Raw genomic sequence first — 12,937 nt, 5'->3', positions numbered from 1 at the left:
ATGATATGATGAAATTGATGAATAGACATCACAAACGTCCATGCCCAAGCAAGGATTCGAACCTGGGACCACAGCATCATATAACTATTTTCAAAGAAGAGTCGTCGGATTGACCTGCTCTATAAGTAGCCTTCGATGTTTCTGTAAGTATCAAATTACGTATTATTGTGTCAACAACCAATGTTTACGATTTCACTTCAGTCCTTATGTCAACATTTTTTTTCTCCTGATTAATAACTTTACCAAAATCTAGTACTGAATTGCAGACGTGCCAGATTAATATTATATGAACTACTTGGAAGACATGGGAGGGGGAGATGAGGTGGGGAGGCACCCAAGTCTTACGGCTCCCTTAAATGTCCTACTGATAACCGGTAACACTTTTAAAAATCCCACGCCACTGCTGGATAAATAGTAAGGATGAGGATTAACGTGGGACTGCTGGGGCCTAAGTCTTGAACTGTCAACACGTTAAGGTCTAACGAGTTCGTGACGTTTTTGTCAAGAAAGGCTAACGAATGCCATTTAGTGTAGTCTCCACTCTTCGTTAACGAATACGGTTACGGACGCGCTAACAGAAAACGAGTGGAACCTACTCACAAGCCAGGCACCTACCGAGTTCGTTCACGGATGCAGATTTTCAAGATGGACACTATCAGCTGTTGCGGATGATGGTTTTGAAGAAAGAAGAATTGCAAGCCCACTTCGTTTCAGTCGTATTTCGAGTAAGTACGTCATGTTAGTATGTTATTAATATTATTGGGTATGAACATAAGGACAATTGGAACAAATCTGGGGGAGAGTGAAATACGTATGTATTGTAAATTGTTGCTACGATGTACCTAAAGAATTAAATACTTCGTGCCATTTTCCTTCTTATTGTTAATTACATTGTTCCACGTACTTTGTAAGAATTAGAGCTGATATTTTTGCAACATTCCTTAAGCTTAGCAATCGCGAAATAAAATACTACTGCAAAATATATTTTGATACACCTGGGAAATGTATGCCAACATTCCACCAACGTCACATCAAAATGTAAAATAACGATGCCGCACAAAATAAGAACAATTAATTTTCTGCAACATATTGTCCTGTTGCAACCAGTAAATGAAATTACGGTACTATAAAATACATCAATTAGGCACCACTGCCATATGTTATATATAGGGGGAAAAATGGTACACATGATTTATACAGTACGTGAACGGATGATAAAGATTTTAAAGGAAATTTTGACACTATGTTTTAAGTTGTATTAATTGCAGGTCGAGTGTACTAAATTACGTACTCCCTCGAATTTCCAGGAAAAATTCCCCATGGAAAGATTAACTGTTGTTAAGACTATATCAGAAGCTTGGGGGCATAGAAACGTATATTTACAGAGTTACGGACATTAGAATTTATCCCAAATCTATTTTTTTTATCACGACGGGAATGTAAAATTATCTTTTTTTTTTATTGTAATCACAAAATCTAACCTAAACGCCTAAGCACCAGTAAAAGTGAAAGTACTCCATTCGGTTGCCCAGACACTGGTGAGAGAAAACCTTTTTTTTGTGACAAAAATGTCATTAGTAATGTATATATGTGTGTGTGCATGGGAGGGGGTACTTGGTATACTGTATTCATAACCATCAATTGAAAAGGGGAATTTTTTTTTTCTATATGAAACCATCAACAGAATGCACTCAGTTTAACTACCTTATGTCATGTGTTGATAGTGGATAGCATGAATTTATTTTAAGCATAAAAATCTTTGAGTCAGTGGGAACTGTTTGATAGAAGTTTCCTTGTAAGAGAATTTATATTTATTTTTTCTGAAATAATTTTATAGGTGCTAGAAGCTCTCATTTTCACAACATGGAGGTACCAGCCAGATGGTTATAGGTCATCAGCCAGTGTATAGAGCAAGTGTGCAGTGCTATGGTGGTTATTGCTCCTCACAATGGATGAAGTTCCCAATGATACAAGCAGATCAGCTGGATGTTAAAAGGAGGTAAGATAGTGTACGTTATTTTTGTTTCATTATAATAACACCTATTGACATCCATCATGTGGTGGGTTTTAGACAGCTTCTACAATAAAATGTAATAAAACATAAATACTGAAATGAGTGGCTGACTGGCCATGTAGATAGGTATATTGTGCAAGTGAACATGCTAGTTTATTTTCAATACTATCCATATAGTTCTGGATTAGCAAACAAATTTGTATCACTTTTTATCTCGTATTCCTATTTGCATGGACAAAACAATACAATTATAATTGTTAAGACAAACCAAATCAAAGGTGCTCATGGCAATAACAGTTCCAGAGTGATATTCTTTTAATATTTTATTATTTTTTATTGGAACACAGTAAAAGGTGAATTTGTGGGGTTTTCAAAACAGTTGCTATTTTCAAATAAATCAGAAGTAAACAACTGAGTAATGTGTAACATCAGATGGATGGTATTTCTCATTCAGAATAACATGAATGTATATATATATTTTTTAAAAAAATCATTAACTTTGTGCAGTATCTTATTATGATCAATACCTCAACTTGTTAACCCAATTATTTGTGCAAAAGTTACAGTACTTTTCCTCTTTTGCAGATAGCCGATTAAAATGAAAATATTGTGACTACTCTCGGTATCCAGGGTGGACACATGAGGAATTCCAACATCAGATACTTTTGTCAATATAAGAATAAGGCAGGTACAAGGAACACTTGGCTGTTAGGTATGTAGATGTTCTAAGTCTGGAATAATTATTGTTAATAATTTTTCCATGAAGTATTTAAATTGCACTCATCTCATATATGAACTGCATTATTAAAGATGTGAAGTACTATGTTTATTACCATTACTGTATTATGAATACATGTGCAGTGTTGTTTCATAATTATCTATATTCTACAATAAGTCTAGTATTCTCTTCTCTCACCTTTTTATTATTACAAAATGTGCATTATCCGTAAATTTTAAACTTAAACATTTCTGAGTTCTTCAAATGTTATCAAAACGTTTTATTCTTAGATACAAGTAGTAATAATAATAATAAGAAGAAACCCTACCAGTATACAACAAGACCATGCTAGGGACAATTTTATGTGGAAGCATTTTTATTAATAGAAATGCTACGTGAATGTTTCATAAAATCATATAACTATTTTTATTCCAGACAATACTTTTCATGGAAGCCTTCACATAACATTCACAGTTAGCATAATCTATAATGTTTGCCACACAATGAGCATGTGATTAAATATGATACATGTTTAATTTGGATATAAATAACAAGATTATTGAAATGTAATAGAATTTGTAGAATGTAAATTGAGGATGTTGTAGGCAAGTTTATAAAACACCTAGGAGTCATAACACATTAGCCCCATCTAGTTGACTGCACTTTTTGACTCTCTTTGCACTGAAGCGTCTAGTTGGTTGCACGGTGCAACACTGAGTTGTCTAGTTTGTTGATTTGGAGTCAAGTAGTGTATTTGGTGTCTGCACCATCTGCACTACCTTTCGGACTGGTGTATGGTCACGTGGTGTGTGCTAACTAATCAAATGACCATTCAAAGCAGCAGACAGGCATTTGTTGAATCTTCTTAACTGGAACACTGCTTTCCGTCTAGTTGGTTGAACGTGATTTCCTTGCACTACTCTTGACACTGGATACACCTGCACTGCACAGAGTGTAAAAAAGTGCAGCAACTAGATGGGGCTATTACATGTTCATTTGTTCAACATTCCATTTGCTATGGAAATAGAGCTTTTGTGGAACACTTGCGTATTTTTGGAAGTCAAACATTGACATTGCGATTTAAACGAAAGTACTCAAAATTTATATAAATGTGGCACTTTAGATTGCCAAATTTAACATACAGTTTGTTTCATAAGACACTGGGGGGACTATCACCAGATATGTGCACTTTAGATGTTTTGAAGTAAAGCAATAGATTATAGAAGTGCTCATAAGTTAATACTTGAATTCCTGCTGATCCTTTAAAATCTTTTAAGTGAAGTTACTTTCAATTGTTATTGGGATATTTATTATCTACAGTGGAAACTCAGGACAGGCCTTTCTTTATCTTTGCAGGTAACAGTGGGTATCCAGAGGACCATGGGTCATGACACCAATAGATGGTGCTGGTGAAAACACTCTTGAGGTGCATAGCTGTCTAATGCCATTTGGACCATTGGCATCCTAAAACAAAAATGGAGGTGTCTTTTAAAGAACATGGTGCTTCACTATCACCCTTCTATGGCAACAAAAATCAAAGATGGAGGGATGGAAGAAAATTCAGTTTTCCTATCCACTGTCAACTCTGCATGTGTGTGTGTGTGTGTGTGAATCTTCAGATGTGCTTTAATGTTATTAAGTTTGTGTGAAATAGGTTTTCTGTGACATTCTTTTTGAAATATAACATTGTAACGGTACACCAGAACTTTATTTCAATATTGTTAGCAGTGCCAATTCCTCACTTATTTCATTTAATTATTGAATACTTTAAATGGTTCACTTATTTATTTTTACTACCTGCTGGAAAGTTTTCTTGAAGATTGGGACTCAACCAACAGAAAACTAAATATCTGCTTGAGCCAGAATTTTCAGATAATTTTTCAGTAAAATGCACATCAGCCATTTCATATGGCTTGGATGGCTGTTACCTTAAAATATATTTCTTTAAAGAAAGGAGATTTATATTTTCATATGCAAGATGAAACATGAAAAGGTTTATTTTATTCTGTTTAAAGCTTCCCCTTTGCAACAGTTTTTAAGCCTTGTTTGTCGTTATGAAATATCAATGTACTTCATTGCCTTAGTTACTTTTGCCATAAAGTAGTGTGTTGTTGTAGAACATTGTTATTGCAAGAGCTGTAACAGAACACACAAAAGAGTTTTCCTGAAGTTTTAGAAAGCTGATATTACATGCAAAGTTCCCATGTAGTCAGTTTTTTTTTTTTAACTATGCCTTTTCTGTGTACAAAAGGTCTGCATCAGTGTGTATCTGATTTCATGAATACATGTTTCATAATGTACACAATCACCTCCCACTTGATTTAGAAAAGTTTCATTGCAAATATATTTTTCAGTGATGTTCTATCTGAAATTGGTTTACTTTACTCATTTGCTCACTGACAGTTCAAGCCTCTTCATTGGTGTATTGGAAATGTTGCATGTTGCCATCTTGTAATCAAGGGATTCCATGTTCAATACTCAGCAGAGGCACTTAATGGTTCAGATACCACTTTAAACTGTAGCTTCTTTGTGCATAAAGACGACCTCATGTCATATGTTGCCGTGTGAGAACCAGAGGAACGTAACTCTAAAAAAGCCATGTTTGGAATCAGATTCACCCAGGTCCAGCTTTTCTCATTAGTGGTAAAGAGGATTTAAGTATCTTCAAATTACTGACTTTTTTATATTCAGACATAATCACTCGTGAAAATTACATAAATTTAAGTTAGGTCCAACTGGTTCTCGTACAACAATATTGCAATAGTCATTAATGGGAGGACTTCTTTGAACAGTCTCCCCATTACTAGATTAGTCAAATCTTAATTACCTCAACATCAAGGGGACTCCAGATTTCATTTTCAATCTCTTATTTTTACCTTTTGATGCTATATTTCAAAAAGAGGAGAGGAGAAGGAAGAAAAATGAAGGGAAAAGAGCGTGAGATTAAAAAGTCCAACCACATTCTATATGGAAGTAATTGTGTTTAGCCTTTTAGGTGAAAGTAAAGTTGGAAAGTGAAAGTCATCTGCTAGAAAGTTCCTAACAACTTTCTAAATAGTCTGGAGGGAGTAATGTTTGTGTATATATATTACCCTTCTTGTTGTATCTGGTTACTTTTGTACTTGATACAGAGTCTGAAGAAGACCTTGCTAGAAGGTTGAAACGTTACGTTAGTTTATGTTTTATAATAAAATAAATTACTGCCTTGGTCAGCATATTTAGTTTTTCATAATCATGGAAACAAGGCTTAATGGAGCTATATTTCAATTTTCATACGGCATCCACAATAATTTTTATTACATCATCTACTTCAAATGGTACGGGTGCTTCCCCAATGGCATAGTTGTAACATATTTGCTTTGCAATCAAGGGGTTCCAAGTTTGAGAACAGGTGAGGCATAGTGGTTCGGATCGTACTTTAAACTGTAGGTCCAGTCCCAATTAGCCTATCTGTGCACAAAAGTTGACTTAAAACTCCACTCCACTCAAAGAGTAAGGGAAATCCTACACTAAGATTGTCATTATAATTCATAAATCTTTTCACATCACTGTCTCGGTACTATAACGACTGAAATAAATAGTTTTGAGGAATTATAGTTGTTGTACCAATCATTAAATAGCATCTAGGAATGCAAAATTTACATGTTAGAGACATTAAAATTGACTGAAAATTTATGAAATGGAAAAACATGTCTTTGGTATTATGTGCCAATGCTCACAGAGTTTCCAAAAAAAAAAAAACCTGTGTATTGCACTCCCATAATATCCACAACTTGGATCTCTGTGTAAATTTACAATGCCAGTTCTGTAACTTCTTGGTTCTGTTAGGCATTAATAAGTTACAGCATACAATTTGTCATGCAATTACTGTGTTCTTCCTGCAATGGAGGTGCCATCTAGTTAAGCATATTCACAACTTGCCATAAGCTATTGCATATAACTAGCTAAGGATATTCACACCTCCAGAAATGTTAACTTGAATGGTAAGTATATAGGTTGAGGTACACAATGAAGATTGTGTGGCTGTCATAAACTTCCAGAAGTAACAATTTTCATTTTTGACAAAGCACCTTTATGAAATCAGTAAGTATATATTCAGATTTTTTTTCCCCTTACAGGCCTCAGAGTTTTGTCATGTCTGAGCTACCATCTATATCCTTTGCTTCAGCTGCGTTCAGGTCGCTTACTTCTCGTTTCAGTTCGGTGCTAACTTCACGGACGTCATGTTTTTATCCTAGCTTGTTTCTCCACACCAAATTAAATTTCCTATCTTCTGTGAACGCTATGATGATGCTGTCATTTGTCATGTAAATGCATAAAAAACCTAAGGCATATTTTTTAGCAAATTCATTGTATGACAGCATATTTTTGTCATTTTTGAGGTACGTTTTCTGTACATTTCACTGAGGAAAATCACACTTGAATTGGTAATGCAAAGAAATTCTGTATACTTCCATCTCCATTCAATAAATTATGAATTAGTGAGGGGAGGAACCTGGATTTACCAGGAATGTGCCATAAAAGAATTACATCAAAAGGTTGCTTTTGCACTTTAATGTTATGTCAACAATGGATAACTCCTGTATTTCCCAATGTTTGATGTCTTCGTTCGATTTTTCAATATTTTTTTTTTGTAAATAAAATTTGGAAAATATAGGATAAAATGCATACATATTCCTACAATGCTCATAGAAAATCACCCCTCATTCACAAACTCCCACAATTACCTACCGAAAATCAATATTCTGCCATTAATAGAGAAGTTGGCAACGGTTCCGAATGTTGAATGGTATTCTTTTCTTTTTTCTTTCTTTTTCATTTTTGCAAATTTTATAGATGTATTAGAAAGTAGTTTGGAATACTGGAAACAATATGTGAAGGTAAGTTTGAAGCTTGGAGAAATGAATTAGCACTGTTAAATTTTACACAAAGTATTATTTACCCGAGATACTTCGATTTTTAAAGGAGCTTACACGAGTAGCTGTGATTTGCAGCAAATAATCATTTTTGGTTTCCGGTTATGTAAGACATGGAGTTTTAGCAGATTTTCATCAAGCTTCGAAGGGAGTTTTGTGCTTGAGACTGGATGTTTTGTTCACTTAGAGATATTGTTATAATGCTAAGAACCCTAAACCTGACTAACCCAACCTTACAACGAAAGTATTTAGGAATGTTTTATTAATTCTAAGAGCCTTAAATCTAACCTGCTTAACCTAAAACGTAAGATACCAATCAGCTATTTGTATCAAAGACAAGCAAAACATTCATTTTAGGAATATGTGTGTATTTTTGCCATTAAAATTTCGTAAAATATTATTTACCAAGAAAAACCTAACCTTCAATATGTTGCAATATATATATATACTCCCAAACAATCATGTAGGTATGTGTGGAGGGGAAAAATCGTTCTTCACACGAGATGCAGCAAGAAATCACTAAAACTATAAAGAATGTGTGGTAACGATGTGTTAATACAGATAAAAAAATCGAGCCGTGTAAAAAATACCATTAATTTTGAATTAAACGATCGGAACTTGGACCACATATTTGAAACACCTCTTTTCATAATAAATTTGAAAGAAACAACCCTCCCTCTCCCTGCCTTCTATGCAGTGAAGAAAACTACTATTACATCTTTAAAAAATATTGGGCTGGACATTCATAACATTGTACAACTTTTTTCTTCCTTTTTTAAGTCTTGACGTTATTAGCTAATTTGGTAAGTGCATAGATTTGTTTTATTTTTTCTTCCGAAAAATCCGCATGGAGTGCCACTCACATACATGAATATTATCTATTCGAATAAACTCACTATTTATTTTTCCGTGCAGTTTTACATTTAAGATCAATTTCGACATTTGGGCAACTACATAAGACAGTAAACAAACCACAATCGATTTTTAGGAAGATCGATCGATTCTTCACGACTCTCGATTTCAATTCTCGCCATCTGATTGGTTCTTTGGGTGTAGCCTCTACGACAAACGTGTTTTGAGTGCATCACAGACTATATTCTCAGTCGTTAGCGAGAACTCGTAAGCCATCGAAGTCGGCACTCGTTAACGACCAGTCAGGACTACGATTTTCTCTCCAATCACGAGTTGGGGTGATAACGAAATGGTCGTTTCCGTTCTCACGTATTGAGAGTCGGGACTAAGCACCCTGGTCAGGAAGTGAGGAAACCGAAATGTTTTTTTTCTTTCAAAAAAATATTCTTTATTCAAACTAATAACGAATTCAGTGGAATACTTTACTACGTACTACTACTGCTTCCACAACCACCACTAATAATGCTGCTTCTACCACTACTATTAATTATTATTATTATATAATTTGCTTAGGTGAAGGGAGAAAATTGTCCAAAAAGGGAAATTTTGCCCCTTGGAAAGGGAAATTGTGTCCTCATATTGCGGCAACACTGTGGGGAACATATGAATCTGTGATATGCTGCGTGCACTAAGCGCAAGATTCAAAAATGTATTCCTTGCAAAAATGTAAAAAGTGGATGGTGGTAATTGTAGGCTACGATGCTGTAGGTTTTTCATAACAAGTACTAATTGATACTAAAGAATGTAGTTTCTAACTTTATTTCTGTACGTAAATTAGATGGCTGGGTAACACTTTACTATACCAGAGACGGATTTCTTCAAATTTACAGGAGAAAGTACTTACGCAAATCATTTTCTGTAGCGTTGTTGATGTTCGGGAATGTAGTTTTGATGAATTTTAATGCGAATGCATGTGGTTTTCTAAGAAAATCTATTTCCGACGCGCTATTGCTGCTGCTAACAGCCCATGTCCGTATATGCTAAATTGAACGAAAGGAGTGCTAATGGAACCTAACCTAACAGGCCTAACCCAACCTAGTAGGCATACCTCGTCCCCGTGATGGTTCGTGGGGCTATCGTGAATTTTGGGGCTACCCGTGGATGGTTTGTGGGAAATAACGAACAACAGTAAGTACTCGTTAATGTAAGAAATAGACATTATTTTCGTTAGAAATTCATTATTTCACCTAAAGAAATGTTCCGCAATGCAGAATAGTACGTTAGCAATGTAAAAAATTGTGAAATAAATCATTGATAGGTGTCTCTGGTATAGTAAAGTAGTACCGATGGCTCAACTTATGCACCTGAAAAAAAATATTTACACTTTCATTCAGAAAAATCTGGATTATCATGATCTTTGATCTGAAAGACAATTTCATTACGATTACTCAAACATAAAGTGTGATACACATAACTTTAGTGATAGCTATGTTGGATATTGTGTCAGTGTTCTAGTAACGTAATAACGCCACATGACAACATATTCTTTTGCTTTAAATTTATACTAGGAGCTGATTGAATAAATTTCTTGTCTGTGACTGAATGTGTGAATAGAATGGATGATCGTGGAGGAATTGAACGGCCTATCAAACCCCATCCAAAACAAAATGCAGGATGCTTATCTCGAATTCTAATGTGGTATGTATAATTTGTCAGTAATTTAGAATTGTAAATCTACTGTAATTAATATTTTCTGTGGTGTTACACAAACATTTTATGTCAACTTCCACAGGAGTATTTTGTGGACATGTCAATAATTGTTTTTGGAGGGATTCAGTGACCAAGTACATACTTGAAAATTACACTTGTTGGTACAGAAGGTTCCGAAATACTACTCGTGTTCCATGCATACACATCAGAGTAATAAAATCGAGAAATGCGTAAACCATCAAATCTAGGAGGCCTATGCCTAACCTAACAAAGGAAGGGGCGGATTACTAACAAACTTAAACGTTTCTAAAAAGGTGTGTCCATCGCCAATCTTATGTCTATAATACTCTAAAATTGTATACACTCTATATCAGCCATTCCGGGTAAAGAGGGAATTATACCAAAAAAAATTAATAATCAAAAATATGTTCTATTTGCATGCAATGAGTAGATAAAACTTCTCATTTAAGCATTCTGCTGAGATATTTTGAAAAATAATATATTTGATATGTTTTATTGTTACAAGAAATAGCTGCTTTTAGTTGGCAATACATGGCCAGTAGCATTCACTAAGTTGGCAGCTCTCTTATAGACATGCAGTTCAACTGTTAACTACATTCTCAGGAAGTTTACTGCTGAGTTTATGTTTTGAGAGTCTACACACTGAATTTCAGAGACCAAGGTGAGTAAATTTATGAATTCAATGTAAAACAGTAATTAGATGTACATGGTGTAACATCCTTGACAAAAAGAAGATACTTTTTAAAAATACAGAATTGAACTAAATTTGTTTTTGTCAAAAGTAGATAATGTTGACATTCTAGTAAAATACTTGCATCCTACCATCTTAAAGATATTATCTGAGTTTAAATAAGAATAAAATAGATGTCACGGATGTTACAAGTCACGGATGTTACATTTCTATCACCACTGATACTTTTAGGTTTGGGTTGTCTAACTTTATGAACTATAGTCCATGTTACATAACCTATTACTGGTATAATTCAGAGATATTTAAAATATATTATTGATGTGTAGAACTTGATTTTATTAAGTCATAGAGTAAAATGAAATTATTTTTCTTCGTTCCATCTAGAATTTATTTTTTATGTTATAATGAAATGTCCTTAAAATCAGTGGTAGCTAACAGAAACATAATATAACCTATAATTTGGTCCAAGTTTATGTTTTCTCTTGTTGCAGATAATGCCACCTGCAAAGTCTGCTCCTAGAATGGCAAAAATGAGAGCTAAAATGAAATCTGAAAATCCAGAGAGATGGGCTGCATATTTGGAAAAGGATAGAGAAAGAAATAGGTTAAAAAGGCAAGAAGAAAAGGAAAAGTGTGCAAAAGACAAAAACCTTTTGAATTTGAGGAGAGAAAAGACTAGATTGAGGGTACAGGAGTGGAGGAGGAAAAAAGCCAAAGCGATGAAGACCAATACACCTCCAAACCCTTCAGCTTTGAGCTCATATTCTTCAATAGCAGTAAAATCACTACTTTGTACTGTTCAAAATGCTGAAGAATTCTTCAAAGTCACTGAAGCTCAATGTAAGTCAACTGAGGTTCTTTTTGTAACCAAGAGACGGAAGAAACTTCAGTATTTTTGAACAAACGATGGGAGTACGTGCGAACGACACCAGAAATACAAGAAATACATCAAATCAAGAAAATTGATCTGAATCCTATTCTGATGACTGTGATGATGATGATGATGATGATGCATCTGTTGAAAACAACATAAATGAACTTGGACATAACTCGAAAACCGAAGAATTAGACCTATGTGAACTCAATGTGAATATTGTACCTGAGTTTACGTTGAAGTCTGCATCACTGGTCTGGAAAGACTCAGGTTAGCCATAACTATGTTGCAGTGTGTCAGACAAGTGTTTTGCGAAACAGTGGTGATTTACGTGTGATCTTCTTGAAGCAGTATGGAAAAACTGACAATTTATTCGTACCTAATAAAGAGGATGAAAAATAAATAAACATTAAGCAGGTGGTCCGCATTCTATCTAATCCAACTATAACGGAAAATGGAAGTAGAGTTATCTATGATTTCAAAAGCAAAATCTGCTTGTAGGATTTTTATTTTTAAGAAAAGTCTTTAAAATCCTATTTGTGTTATAATAATTACAAATTGGATAATGACCACACAAGACTTTTCTTCAATCCATGGTTTCTTCCAATAAATAAAATTATTTGCTCTGATTTCTAATTAGAGTGTTAATTATGTATCACTGCATAATTGTGTTAATTATACCATGTAATCTTATTAATTTAAGAAAGGTAGAACAGTACAAATCTTAACTGTCTGTCATATATTATGTCAGATGTAACATCCGTGACGAATTCCATGTAACATCCGTGACATGAATAAATCAATTATAAAATCTATTCCTTTTCGTTTTTGTGAATTAATAGATCAGAACTAGAACCTGTAAAGCTTGCAGATCAACACAATGAGTATAAAATGAATTTTGTCTCAGGCAGTAACCTGGATTTTTAAATTTTAGTTCACAGCCTGTAATGTGAGTTCACAAATTCTGTGACATCCGTGACTGAACATTTTTTTCAGTTTCCAGAATAGTAATACATTTTACTCAACATAGTTTTTTCTGTAGGGAGGTCATCACCATTTACTGTGTTTCATGTTTAAAAAAGTTCACAAAATACATTTAATTTTAATGTTAAGAGCTTTAAATTAGTAAAACTGTAACGTC

At 34.2% G+C, this 12,937-nt stretch overlaps 1 protein-coding gene and 1 long non-coding RNA gene across 2 annotated transcripts in view; both read left to right on the top strand.

Annotated features, from left to right (window-relative positions):
• Positions 1–462: 462 nt before the first annotated feature.
• On the top strand, positions 463–4,855 carry LOC145994326 (uncharacterized). Its single transcript, XR_014442333.1, has 4 exons — positions 463–725; positions 1,838–1,999; positions 2,600–2,726; positions 4,089–4,855. It is a non-coding gene; the product is annotated as an uncharacterized LOC145994326 (long non-coding RNA).
• A 4,323-nt stretch (positions 4,856–9,178) lies between these two features.
• The window catches only part of LOC145994066 (ATP-binding cassette sub-family C member 4-like), a 139,753-nt gene continuing 135,994 nt past the window's right edge, over positions 9,179–12,937 (top strand). Inside the window, exons 1-2 of the mRNA XM_083130151.1 lie at positions 9,179–9,264; positions 10,069–10,198. Coding sequence (XP_082986277.1) covers positions 10,116–10,198 — 83 coding nt within the window. The 5' untranslated portion in view covers positions 9,179–9,264; positions 10,069–10,115. The remainder of the gene's footprint in view (positions 9,265–10,068; positions 10,199–12,937) is intronic.

Source organism: Lepisma saccharinum, chromosome 10 (assembly GCF_977018435.1).
Source record: "Lepisma saccharinum chromosome 10, izLepSacc3.1, whole genome shotgun sequence".
NCBI classification, from domain to species: Eukaryota; Metazoa; Arthropoda; class Insecta; order Zygentoma; family Lepismatidae; genus Lepisma; species Lepisma saccharinum.
The sequence above is the reverse complement of the archived record's forward strand: the minus strand, read 5'-3'. Positions and strand labels throughout refer to the sequence as shown.